The sequence below is a fragment of the Bacillus rossius genome (genome assembly GCF_032445375.1).
Source record: "Bacillus rossius redtenbacheri isolate Brsri chromosome 4 unlocalized genomic scaffold, Brsri_v3 Brsri_v3_scf4_1, whole genome shotgun sequence".
Classification (NCBI taxonomy): Eukaryota; Metazoa; Arthropoda; class Insecta; order Phasmatodea; family Bacillidae; genus Bacillus; species Bacillus rossius.
This window is the reverse complement of record NW_026962010.1, coordinates 21919452-21934154: the sequence shown is the minus strand read 5'-3', so window position 1 is coordinate 21934154 and position 14703 is coordinate 21919452. Positions and strand designations below refer to the sequence as shown.

The 14703-nt window shown below is 43.9% G+C and overlaps 1 protein-coding gene across 1 annotated transcript in view; it reads right to left on the bottom strand.

Annotated features, from left to right (window-relative positions):
- LOC134541546 (LIM/homeobox protein LMX-1.2) overlaps positions 1 to 14703 on the bottom strand; it is a 353649-nt gene that overhangs the window by 38448 nt on the left and 300498 nt on the right. The window contains exon 10 of the mRNA XM_063385060.1: positions 10189 to 10395. Within this exon, the coding sequence (XP_063241130.1) occupies positions 10189 to 10395 (207 nt within the window). The remainder of the gene's footprint in view (positions 1 to 10188; positions 10396 to 14703) is intronic.

Genomic DNA, 14703 nt, shown 5'->3' with positions numbered 1-14703 from the left:
TGTGGACTGTGAATTGGACAGATACTTAGTGATTTGTGAGCAGACATCAAGTGTGGTGATTTAATTAGTAATGTGAACATTAGTAGCAAATATATGAATGAAATTAATTGGAATAACCTTATGAACCCGATTTTTTTCCCATTCGTAACAATACTATAGCTTGAAAAAATTTATTTTTCAAAGTTTTTATTTAGCTTTGAGGAATCACAAAAACTGATTCACTGCTTCTATAGAGTGTCTACTACCTGGCATACACTTCATCTTAGACTTTTCCCCATTTTATTCGCATACTTTTATATACATGTGTAAAGTGTATGTTTCTATTCTTTATGTTTATTATTTGTTAGCTTACGTTCTTTTTATTTTCTAATTTATGTATTTTATTAGAATAATTAAGTTTATGTACCATGGACTTTGTGAGGTACGCCAAATATTTAAGTCCAAGGAAACGCTTTCTCTGCGTCTTAACTATGCTATAAGAGCAATATTAATCAATAAATAACACCCTTAAATTATATTTTGGTTGACATGTTTTTCAATCAGAAACCCATATGATCTTCTCAACATATTTGGTTGAACCACCAGCAAAATCAGACACGAGATTCTTTGGTTCAAATTCCAGATAAAGCATGAATAATTGCGGCATTTGAAATCAAATGTTTACTTTGAGAACACGTCGTACTCCAAGAACTTGTTTTCCCCGGATAATTTTGCCTGAGGAGGTTTACGCATTTTAATAAAAAAATTGGTTGTCTGTAAAGTCGGTTTACGGACGATAGTTAACGTGACAACGTCATTTCAAAACATTAATGAAATGATTGATCCAGAAGAAAAGGAAATATCATATTCGGCCTGAGACTGAGCCGTAATAGGTTTTTGCAACCAAAACCATTTAGGCATTAAAAATATTATATTCTTTGAGGAAGAATTTTTTTTTTTAATTTTTCAATCTTTTGCATGATAAAATCTACCTCTGCATACTTTTATGAATAAAATTGAATCATTTTTATTGAATTATCACTATTTTGTATGGATACAAAGGAGTGAAATGAAATGTGCAATTGAATTAATAAATTTACTTATATTTGCATTCATTAATTCAAATATATTTATTACTTTTGAAATGTTGCGTGCGCCATACTTATTTTTACAAGTACAAAAAAAACTTTCGCAGCTGCCGGGTTTCGAACCGAAAACCTTTAGTTAAAAAGTTAGCCACACTAACCACACGCCCACGAGGCCATACTAAGATTATGTAGTTTCAAATGATATATATATATATATATATATATATATATATATATAAACTTTGTTCACGGTAGGGGTATAATATTAACACGATTTTATAACAAATACGCATCCCAAATACACCAAACTTATTTATAATGTGTTACAATGTTTTTTAAAACATTGTGCAAAAGATCCCGGGTGTAATTTGAATTATTATGTGTAACTGTAAAACACCATTGTTGGTTCAAAACGTATTTGAATTTTCAACATTACTTTTGAATAACCGTACCGATTGTGCTGAAAATCGGTGGACGATCGTTAAATTACATTAATATTAATAATTCAAACGACGAAAATATGATTGAAAAGTCAAATAGATGGTTGTTCCAATCGAGTGGAAGAGAGATGCCACGCATGCGTACAATGAGCAAACAGAACACATCCGTAGTGGGACATCCGTAGTGGGACACTTTTTCGTGCGTGCAACCGGCGTTCATCGATTTATTAGACGTTGTCACGTCCAAAAAAAATTGTATACCTAACTTATTTTATAAACACCTATTTTTTATTTCTTATTTCCTTAAATGATACTTTAGAGTTGTGGCATTTTACATTTAAAATTGTTAGATGCAATAACAACAATGAAGACAAAATCATTGGAAATTTTTTAAATCTAAATTTTGCAAAGGTTTTGCCTACTCTTTAAAAAAAATATTGCGTTTAATTGAGCAAGATTGTTATTTTTAAAGGTTTTAAGTTTTAATGCAAATTTAAAATGGTTGATTTTACAAAATAAATAAAAAATCTTCATTTATATGCTCAAAGTAAGAATGGCACGTCCACTTTATGTACACTTGTATGTATAACTCTTCTAAAAGTACAGTTTAAAAACCAAAACCGGAAACCAGACAACTTATCGACCCAGAGCGAATTCTTAAATGGTATTCGTAAACAGACCCCACTCTCCGCCTATCCAGGCACACACACGGTGCGCAGAGCTTCAGGAAATACAACGCCATTTCAACACTGCTCAACATATCCGAGTGGGGTCTGATTATGAACAGCATTTAAGAGTTCGCTGAGGGCCGAAAAGTACTTTTCATTTCGGATTAAGTTTTTAAACTGCATTTTTTGAAGAGTTTAAATGGTTAAAACGCATGTTTTCGGAGTAATTTTTAGGCGTAAAACAACCAGTTCAGATTGTTGAAAGCACTTAAGGGACTTGCATTACACCTTTATCTTAATTTCTAGGCCATATAATATCACCGCTCAAATTTCACAGTTGTCCTGTGACGACGAGAAGACTGCGCGCCAGTCCAGAGGAGACACCGCGCTAGAAGCACCAACGAGCGTCGCGCTTATCACCCCCGCCTCACCGACACACACACCCCCCTGACGAGGCGGGTGCGACCTCTGGGACACAGACTCGAGCTGCTGGCTCCTCGCCACGTGTGCGCGATGCCGGCAGCTCAGCAGGACGACTGCTCCAGCTACCCACGCTACACACATCGGCGCAACCTCTAATGCAGAAGCGACAGGATGGACCTTCCAGTCAGAACGATTGTCCGTTTCCATCGCACATTGGAATTTTGTTTTCAGAATAATGGTTTCACTGGTGCATTGTTAATCTGCGTATTTTTTTTTAAAGTGTTTAAATAAATAAAGTAACGCGTTTAAATGACTGAATTGTGTTCAAGAGGGTTGATTTTTCTTTTCAAATAAAATTCATATTTGAATTAAATATTGTTTTTTCCCTCACAAACATCGATTAAAAAAAACTTGTTAACATTAATGACTTTCGTATGTTTGGTGTGTACCGAAGGTAATGGCAACACATATAATTATGGTGAAAAAAAAATCGCAAGAGTTCAGTGAAGACAGTATGTTACTGTGTGAGAAGCCGCGTCAACGTCACCTACAGCTAATACTGTAGTTTGTTAGTGTCAGTAGTATTGTAATTTTTTTTAATACACCTGTTCAAATTTTAATTTTTTTGTTTTTAATTTTTAATCCACTACTCCTCGAAAAGAAAACAAAATGGTGTTTGCCAGCGGCTCGCGCGTGCACCGCAACAGCGCACAGCGGCCGGTCACGGAACGCGCTCCGCCGCACGGTGCGCACGGTGCGCACGGTGCGGCAGGCTCTGGCCGGAGACGAGCGCCGGCTGTCGACGTCACGCCGCGGGCCTGTGGGTGGCTGCGGCAGGAAGCGAGCTACAGCTGCCTGAAGATGACTGACGTGCGTCGCGCCGGGGGCGGAGGGGGGTGTCTCGTTGTGTACGTCAAGAGCGACTTCCGGGGGCCGAGCCGCGGGGCACAGCGCCCGGGGGAGCAATCATAACACGGCCCTCGCGTCGCCTTTCACTACCCCCCCCCCCCCCCACCCCTACTCTACAGTCTCGTGTTTGCTTTCACGCGCACCCGATATCTTGCTACTTTCCACAACAATACCACTTTTTACTGGATTTTAATCGGTATTATTTTTGTAACATTGTTACACAGTTTCAATAACTTATTTAATGGACAAACAAACTTTTTCTTCTTACTTTAACAATCTGTAAATTTACACCTACATTTTTGAGATTTATCAGAATTTACACTACAATATATTAAAATTGGGGTTAAGTTATAACAATTATTTCACTAAATTTAAACCAAAATTTAAATTTTTTAAAGAAACATTCTAGTTCTGCTTTTTCGTCATTATTAATCTATTTTATGCCATTTTTACATAATGCCGAGGCACTTCAATGTCCACCATGATAACTCACTCGTGAGATCCAGTGCAGACTGTCGCTCTGGGACGCAAACACTTTATCTCTTGTTACGCAATTTTCCTCGCTCGAGACTGAATTCACTCGTCTTCTTCCTGAAATGGAACTGTTTGACCACGCATATCTAAATCTTTCTTAAATAGTCTACGGTGACTTGTTCAGAAGTTTCACAGAATCTCGACAGTGACAAAACAGGCAAGACCTGTCTCACACCTTCTGTTATCATTTCACTGGTAACCTTTTCCTTAGGTAGGCAATCAGAATTTAAATATGTTTTTGTAGCTGTTTTTAATTTATATATAATAATTTTAGTAATGTTAATTTTTATTTCTGTTATTTTTATAGTCTGGTTATAGTATTATTTTCTTGCAATTTTTAAATAAAGTTCTGTTATCTTTGTTGTAATTTGCGCTTCCCGAGGCACGCTTGCTGAATATTCCCGCTTCGGTTGTTTTCGGAACGAGCCGAGTGCGCCCGAAGACGGACAAGAACAAACGAGCAGCGGTACAGTGTGCTGCGGGGAAGCCTAAGATGTACATCAAGTTCTGTCCCTTCCCGAACACGCCAGAATATTCACCTTCGGCCAACCTCAGGTTTATTTATATATATTTATATGTATCTGTTTATTTTAATGTAGCTATACTAACCTAACTAACCGTCCATAGTGTTTTAAAGTGTTTTAATGTAGCTAACCTAACCGTTTTAATATTTGAATTAATTTTTCCTGCGCAAAAATAAAACAAATCCCGAGGTTGGCCGAAGGTGAATATTCGGGTGTGGTCGGGCAGGGACAGAACTTGATGGACATCTTAGGCTTCTCGTGCTGCGGTGTGAACTATCGGGGCCCGGGGACTTGTAATTTGGCCGGCTACAAGTGCGGAGGTCCGAGCTGCCTGCGGCGTAACTCCTGAGTTGTGAGGGACGCCTGCGTCGTGAAGTAAATAGGTTAAAGTCGTTGGGAACGGAAAAAAAGCAAATTCGAAAGGACGGATTTTAATGTGATGAAGCATGCTGTTGCTTTGAATGGGACAGCTACGAGATTTAACATGTGTAGATTGGTTCCCGAATTTTTCTACGGACATTTATATTGATAACGAACAGTTATGAATAAGTTGTCTTGCAAACGGAAAATGTCTGAGCGATTATAGTAAATTATGTTTTCCGCCTTTACAAACTGTGACAAATTGGAAATAGTTGAATGAGCAGTCAGTGTTGGTTCGGGGAAGTGAGCGTAGACAGTTTGTTTCGGGCAGCTGTGTGCGTGTGGGGAATTTTTGTCTGCGTTGACTGTGGAAGCAGGTCAAAATACTTTTCTAATAACTTGGAGATGATACGAGCTCTTCATTCTTCACATCTTCCAAAGGAAACAGCGAACTGACAGCGGAGGGTGTGGGAAGAGGCGCTGTTAATGACATGCAGTCGTAATGCCAGTGGCAGGCTCGACTGACTCGCTCCCGAGGTTGGGAGAGCGAGGTTGCCCCGATGTCGTAAGGGCAATGCGAACAATCCTCAGCTTCTCTTCTGCAAGTTGGTTTAGGAGCCAACTATGGGCGCACCATAACTGCCTCCCACGAGACACCGGGGCAGGATCACGCCTGCCCAAGCGTGCGAGATAGTTGGCTGACCGTGCAGCTGGTACTCACCAATCCCAGTCAGACACTCCACAGCTCCTTGGCCCGACACCATCTACTGAAGCCCCGACTCTCGGCAGGCTCGAAGTTTCTAGAGGAGCTATCCTCACTTCTGCTCTTTATCTAGATACAGCGACAAGCTGTAAACCCACCAACGCATCAACAATTCACCGGGAGGGGAACGTCCTGCAACATTAGGGTCATAGCCGCTGCCACCACGAGTCCAGCCTCCAATCCAGGAAGAACCCCGTTATGGGGCCTAAAGATGGTCCAATGGGCCATGGCACTAGCAGGTGCTAACCAAAGGAGCAAATGTAGCAGACACCCAGGTGATGGAGCAGAACAGGCCCAAGACATCAGTGAGGATGGCTATCACAACCAGGCCAGTGTCCACGGAGTCCTTCACTGCGAGCTCAGGACGTGTGGGCCATGAAGATCTGAGCACCATGCAGTCAGCCAGCTGCTCCAGTCTCGTGACCCACTAGCGACCATGGCAGTCCTTAATGACCTTGAGGAAGCTATCGGGGAAAACAAGGTTGGCCCATGAAGACATGGGTTTGTCATTCGACTGATAGAGGCCGGAGATGCATCACAGCTACTTATTTGGGAAGGACTGTGGTAATCTCTCCCATACCAAGGATGGGTATATCCCAACACCACAAACGAGTAGGTCCATACTGCAGTGCAATGTAGACAGCACTTTCCTTCGCCGTGACGTCACTCGCAATCTCGAAACTTCAGGCCACAACAAAAATCCCTCCTCTTGAAAAAAAAGTTTTCTTCGCTACTTCAAAATCTTAATAACCTTTAAATGGAAATATGCTATTTACATTAGAATATTTTTTAATATGCTTGTTTACCACTCCAAACTATTATTATTATTTTGAAGTTCATAGTACAAGCAAGCCAGAATTAATCCACCACTACACGATTGCAATCAGCCACACTTTTACGCCATAATTTTTTTTTTACTAACACATCATAAAGCTTTTCGTAATTTACGTATTTAAAGCTAGAAATAAATGTTTTCTTTTACAAAAGAATTTTCACTTATTTTGTTCAGTTTTAATACTACCAAAAAGTGGAAACAGCACAAAGTCGACGATGTATCTGGCACTTTAGCTAAGGATTGATTTTGTCTCTTGAATCTGTGTTTGTTTTGCTTATTACATCACAGTATTCGTAGTAGAAGTCTGAAATTTCACTGAAGCACCTGTCACGATAGTTCCACCTTATCTTAAAACGGAGTGAATGTTTGTTTCAAACTGTAAGTTTCGATGTGTTTGATTTACCCAGGGATATTGATGCAGTGTATTTACCCCAGGAACCCAGTGCAGGATGTTCGCGGCTGTCCTAGGCAATGAGGGAGGTAGGGAGGTAGGGGAGGGGGCAGTTATTGTTCGCCGGAGGAGAGGGTAAACGTCGGTGGTGTTTGTTGTCGCCGGCGAAGCGGCGCGCGTGGGACCCGAGCAGATATGAGGCACCCGACTACTGGGCCGCGGCATTGTTCAGGGCGCTGCCAGGGGGTGGAGGGGGCGGAGGGACGCCTCGCCCCGCGGTGCTCCAGACACGTCACCGGAGACACTGACGCCTGGGTAAACAGTCTGCACGTGTTCCCCCGTGCCACCACTGGGGGTCCTTCTCTCCTGCAGGACGACCCGGGCACGGGGGAACTCACGCAGCATTCCCCTTTTCACTAACCATTACTCACTCACTCACTCACTCACTCACCCGATATCAATATATATATCTCATTCCAGGTTCACACTCTGGAACTGAGCACCGCTGAGACTGCTGAGACTCCGGCAGCGTCAACAGGAATGATGCCTCCGACCCAGACGCCACCGAGGGAAGGGACTTCAGTCGGCGATCATTCTCCCGACACGTGGCTTCAAGCTGTCGACAGCTCAGCTCACTAACTAGGCTGAGGAGAAGTGATGCCTTAGCGTCTAGGCTGGAGGTTATGCTTCCCGACCGAGTCTACTGGAGTGCAAAATAACACGCAGTTTCGGCAGTGGCGCGAGATGGCGTTCAATGGCGGGAATAAGAGGCTACCCTACATTTTTTTATGTGATTTGACAAAAGTTTATAATTGTCTTTGAGTGATCATGATTTTTAAATTAAGTGAGTGTACTGATGACATCCAAACAAACGGCAAAAGAAAGGTTACATAATGACAAAAAAAACTTGCATTGAATTATCACGAATTATCACGTTTGATATAGATAAGAATGATAATGGTTTGCTAGCGTAATTAATATCTGTTTATTTCATTTGTGTCTGACTTTTTATTTGGTCATTATTTTTTTTTAATATGTGTATCCTTTCGTACGTCATAGGTGTTACCTCATGTTAAGCAGTAGAAATAGGGTACATTACCATTGCCATTGAATTTTGAAGATAAAATAGTGTATAAATGACCGAGTCTTACCCTCCAAGCTGTTGAACGAGCGATATTTTGCAGTGCTAAAAGATTGAATTCGCAGTCGGAAGGATGCGAGGTCGAATTCCTTACAGCCGAGTTCTGTGTTGGTTTATTATCCTAGCCCACTGCAGATTCCATTATTACCTTCTAGTAATAAAATAATTATTACTATTCTTCTTTGCGACGACAGAAAAGCATTTTTTATTAGATAAAAATCTTCTTTACTCTTGTAATGTTTTCCTGCGAATTCTTGACACCTCTAGTCTCTATGTGGACAATACCAGCGACGAAAACAGAGAGAGGCTTCCCTTTCCAACAAGTCTTGAAATATGTACATCCGGACAAAAATAACCGAGTACTTTAAACTGTATTCAAGGTTTCAATGAATTATAATAGCACATATAAAATATAAAACCTGGTCTTCATTTCAAAGTACTTCTCAATCAGATTTAATTTAAAGTTTACCTAATGTACCATTATAACTAACGCGTTGACAGATAGTTTAATGAGTTCCTTAGGATAAAAAAACAGATTTTTTTCTGCAGTGTAAAAAAATTACAGGTAAGGTTCCATTTCTTACATGTAACGGAAAACAGAAAAATTAATTTATAGCTGTAAAGCATTTTTACATCAATGAGATTACGCGAATAATGTACAGAAATTCGGAGATCTGTAAGGGAATATTAGTTTTGCAATAAGGTTAAATTTAAAAAAAATTATAGACTCGACATATGACGCAAACCTTGTAGAAGTATTTTTGAACTATAAATTTGTCCGTGCCCTATGTACAGTTCGTTCTTTCTCTCTTCACCCCGGAATGCTAGCATGCTTACCAATTAACTACCAGAGCTAATTAGGCTACTATTCGAAGACTATATAATTACTGTATGTTTAATAAAAATTAGGGTGAATTATTTTGCGAACCGTCCGGCGACAATACTCTTGGTCACCTATAGGAACTTGATTTAAACAGAATGGAACAGGAGAATGTTAATTACAAATTGTTTTTGGTGTAAGCCAATGCAATTTACTTTGTTTGTCATAGATAAACATCAATAACTTACAAAGAGTTTAAGTCTGCAAACACACAGAAAACAAGTCGAATTAAGCCGACGTAAAAATTTATAATCATAGAATAAGTAAGGTGTATATATATAAAGTGTAACTAGTAATGACATAGGTCAAAAGAAAATATTAAAAAAGTGTTTCATGTACAAGATACGTAAATATTACCTTGAATTTGTGTATTACAAGACTTGATGAATGTTACCTTACACTTATAAAGTAAATCACCCAACTCTTTTATAGTGTGTGAGGAGAGAAAACAATTTTTAAAATTACCCTGCCTTTTACACTCCTTAATAGATAAGTTAACAATTTTTCAAGATTGTTCAGCGAAAATTATTATAAATATTAAAAATATACATAGTAAACCACTACTGATACGTGAATAGCTATTAGTGTGCTATGAAAACTGTGTGTCATTTATAGAGACCTGTAAAATTCGCGATTTCAAATCCCTACAGGATGGACTCCATGATCCTCTATGCAATCGTGCAAATTACATCTGCTGATTGGTTACCGACTCGTAACACCTGTTGACTGGAATTATCGTGATTCGCTAATTCTTCTGTTAAATATTTTTCATTGGTTCAGAGTCCTTAAGAAAAAACTGAGTTCCAATCACTGAAGCAAAATAATGTCAAAAGTATTTGAACTCTATCCTATCGCGAATGTATCCGCGAATTTTACAGGTCTCTAGTCATTTATTAGTAGAGATCTGCAAAATTCGCGGATTAATTTTGTGTTATGCAAAAATTCAAATAATTATACCTTAGCGCTGCTTCTGCAATTGGTTCACTGTAAATCTGGAGTAATGAGGGCCAATTAGAGACCCTCACTCATAGAAGTGTCGAATCACAGACACTCGGACGAGACGACTCACAAGTCAGCAGCCAATGAACAGGTGGCATTTGCCCGAGTGTGTAGAGTGTAGTAGAGTCTATCCTGGAGGTCATTGAATCCGCGAAATATGCATGCCCCCAGATATAGGTAATATAGAGCCGTGCAAGTGTGAAAGGGTGAATGGGGGACCAGTGAGGGAGAAGCCGAGCGTGAGACGCACTTACCTGACTTACCAAGTGTTGGAAGGGCGGCGCGGACGGGTCGAGGCGCTCCAGGTCCGTGTGCAGCGCGAAGTCGGACAGCGCCTTCCAGGGCGGCTGGTACGACTGCACCTCGATGGGGTTCATGCCGAGCGGCGACTCGTGGCGCACAGGGCTGGACGCCACCATGGGGATGCCCTGCATGCTGCCGTAGCCCAGCTTGCGGCCGTCCTGCAGCACGCGACCATGCTCTCCACTCTCCACTCTCCATACCCTACACTACAGTCTCCATACCCTCCACGCCACCATGGGGATGCCCTGCATGCTGCCGTAGCCCAGCTTGCGGCCGTCCTGCAGCACGCGACCATGCTCTCCGCTCCCTTCACTCAACACTACACTCCAGTCGCATGCCCTCTACACCATCCCATCCCATAGCGCATGACCATGCCCTCCGCTCCCTTCACTCAACACTACACTCCAGTCTCATGCCCTCTACACCATCCCATCCCATCCTGCAGCGCATGACCATGCCCTCCGCTCCCTTCACTCAACACTACACTCCTGTCTCATGCCCTCTAAACCATCCCATCCCATCCTGCAGCGCATGACCATGCCCTCCGCTCCCTTCACTCAACACTACACTCCAGTCTCATGCCCTCTACACCATCCCATCCCATCCTGCAGCGCATGACCATGCCCTCCGCTCCCTTCACTCAACACTACACTCCAGTCTCATGCCCTCTACACCATCCCATCCCATCCTGCAGCGCATGACCATGCCCTCCGCTCCCTTCACTCAACACTACACTCCAGTCTCATGCCCTCTACACCATCCCATCCCATCCTGCAGCGCATGACCATGCCCTCCGCTCCCTTCACTCAACACTACACTCCAGTCTCATGCCCTCTACACCATCCCATCCCATCCTGCAGCGCATGACCATGCCCTCCGCTCCCTTCACTCAACACTACACTCCAGTCGCATGCCCTCTACACCATCCCATCCCATCCTGCAGCGCATGACCATGCCCTCCGCTCCCTTCACTCAACACTACACTCCAGTCTCATGCCCTCTACACCATCCCATCCCATCCTGCAGCGCATGACCATGCCCTCCGCTCCCTTCACTCAACACTACACTCCAGTCTCATGCCCTCTACACCATCCCATCCCATCCTGCAGCGCATGACCATGCCCTCCGCTCCCTTCACTCAACACTACACTCCAGTCTCATGCCCTCTAAACCATCCCATCCCATCCTGCAGCGCATGACCATGCCCTCCGCTCCCTTCACTCAACACTACACTCCATTCGCATGCCCTCTACACCATCCCATCCCATCCTGCAGCGCATGACCATGCCCTCCGCTCCCTTCACTCAACACTACACTCCAGTCTCATGCCCTCTACACCATCCCATCCCATCCTGCAGCGCATGACCATGCCCTCCGCTCCCTTCACTCAACACTACACTCCAGTCTCATGCCCTCTACACCATCCCATCCCATCCTGCAGCGCATGACCATGCCCTCCGCTCCCTTCACTCAACACTACACTCCAGTCTCATGCCCTCTACACCATCCCATCCCATCCTGCAGCGCATGACCATGCCCTCCGCTCCCTTCACTCAACACTACACTCCATTCGCATGCCCTCTACACCATCCCATCCCATCCTGCAGCGCATGACCATGCCCTCCGCTCCCTTCACTCAACACTACACTCCAGTCTCATGCCCTCTACACCATCCCATCCCATCCTGCAGCGCATGACCATGCCCTCCGCTCCCTTCACTCAACACTACACTCCAGTCTCATGCCCTCTACACCATCCCATCCCATCCTGCAGCGCATGACCATGCCCTCCGCTCCCTTCACTCAACACTACACTCCAGTCTCATGCCCTCTAAACCATCCCATCCCATCCTGCAGCGCATGACCATGCCCTCCGCTCCCTTCACTCAACACTACACTCCAGTCTCATGCCCTCTACACCATCCCATCCTGCAGCGCATGACCATGCCCTCCGCTCCCTTCACTCAACACTACACTCCAGTCTCATGCCCTCTACACCATCCCATCCCATCCTGCAGCGCATGACCATGCCCTCCGCTCCCTTCACTCAACACTACACTCCAGTCGCATGCCCTCTACACCATCCCATCCCATCCTGCAGCGCATGACCATGCCCTCCGCTCCCTTCACTCAACACTACACTCCAGTCTCATGCCCTCTACACCATCCCATCCCATCCTGCAGCGCATGACCATGCCCTCCGCTCCCTTCACTCAACAGTACACTCCAGTCGCATGCCCTCTACACCATCCCATCCCATCCTGCAGCGCATGACCATGCCCTCCGCTCCCTTCACTCAACACTACACTCCAGTCGCATGCCCTCTACACCATCCCATCCCATCCTGCAGCGCATGACCATGCCCTCCGCTCCCTTCACTCAACACTACACTCCAGTCTCATGCCCTCTACACCATCCCATCCCATCCTGCAGCGCATGACCATGCCCTCCGCTCCCTTCACTCAACACTACACTCCAGTCTCATGCCCTCTACACCATCCCATCCCATCCTGCAGCGCATGACCATGCCCTCCGCTCCCTTCACTCAACACTACACTCCATTCGCATGCCCTCTACACCATCCCATCCCATCCTGCAGCGCATGACCATGCCCTTCGCTCCCTTCACTCAACACTACACTCCAGTCTCATGCCCTCTACACCATCCCATCCCATCCTGCAGCGCATGACCATGCCCTCCGCTCCCCTTACTCAACACTACACTCCAGTCTCATGCCCTCCACACCATCCCATCCCATCCTGCAGCACATGACTATGTTCTCCACTGTCGGTACTCGACACTCTCCATACTCCATACTCTACACTCTTTGGACTCTACATTACAGTCTCCATACTCCACACTACTCTTCATACTCTAATCTCTCCATACTCCACACTACAATACCCATACTCTATATTACAGTCTCCATACTCCACATTAGTCTCCATACCCTCTACACTACCATAGGGATGCGCTGAATGATTGTCAGGTTGTTTCGCGAGAAATCACTGCTCTCGACCATCTCTTAGCGTCTAGAGTATTCGGCGTATCCGCACTCGGTTGTTTATTGGCCGCGCGAGTCTGCGAGAACGTCTGATTGGTCAGTTCGCCGTCCAGCTGACGCGTAGTTCGCGAAGAAACCGAGGCAGTTTGGCTTCAGGATTCTGCCATCAATGGCTGACGAAGAAGAGAAGAATTTGGGTAGAGGTTAATCGAGAGCATTTTCCCTCTCTCTTTTTTTTAAGTTAGATGGAGATGAGACTAAATGTTGCATACTGTCACGAGGCAGGGGCCGCGGGTCAGGCCGCTCGGCATCCTAGCGGTCAGAGGTGGACCCTCGGGTAGGGCGGGGTGACGCACGGCACATTCCTTGCGGGATTAGCGGCCTGGCTAGCTACCCGCTCCCTGCCGCCTTTCTCATTGCCTTGAGCCTTCCTTCTGGAGGGTTCCGCGGGCTTCCGGAGGCCGTCGCGTCTAGGGCACCACTGTTCTGTTTGCTTCGGGCGTCAGGTCAACCCGGATGACGCGACACGTAAGAGGGGCGCGAATACATTCCAGAAGGATGGCTGATGGGTATATAAGCGGAGACGCCAGCCCCTGAGCCAGTGGAGTGAAGAAGTTGATTGACCTCCTTGTGAACTTACACGGCTGACGAGTGATGGGTGCGTGCGGCGGACGACTGTGTAGCGCGACTGTGAGTTGCACGACGGTGCGGGGTAAGAGACGCGCAGTAGGGAGAGCCACTGTCGAGCTGCTGTAGTTTAATTAATAATGTAAATATTAGTAAAAAATAAAACTGTATTTAATTTATTGGGCTATTCTTTACGAACGTGTTTTCCCACATGTATCAATATGTACCTCACATATATATATTTTTTTGCTTACATCGCTGCATACACTTTTTAAAACTAATTAATTGTTTAAACAAGACAATACTCACATGAAATAGCATTGGTACAGGAATGCAAAATTATTGTTATTATTTAGCAACATTCTGGATTGCAAAGGGTTTGTATACTTTAACGACTCTTGTCATTGGATCAGAGTTACACGGATCGCCCCGAAGAACTAGATGCTAATAAAAAACAAGTTAAAAACCAGCTGCCCAAATCACGTGTGACCTTGAGAACCATGGCACCGACTTGATTAAGCACACGTTTGTAAAATTTGAACTGGAAACAAAAAAAAATATTCGTTAAATATATATTTTTTAATTTACTACATTTTTAAAACGGACTAAAAATATATAATTATTTCTCCTAGCCCCATACAGATTTATAATTTCATACAAATTCCTAAACTCATACAGATTGTCCTGAAAATTTTTGATTGTGTATTTTTGATACCTATATAAATACTTGTAAGATTTAAAACGAAATGTTTGGGGTACATGAAATAGATAGTTAATGCACAAATACTTTAGTTCACTTAAGTCACTAAAATTTTATTGAACTGCAAATTATATGA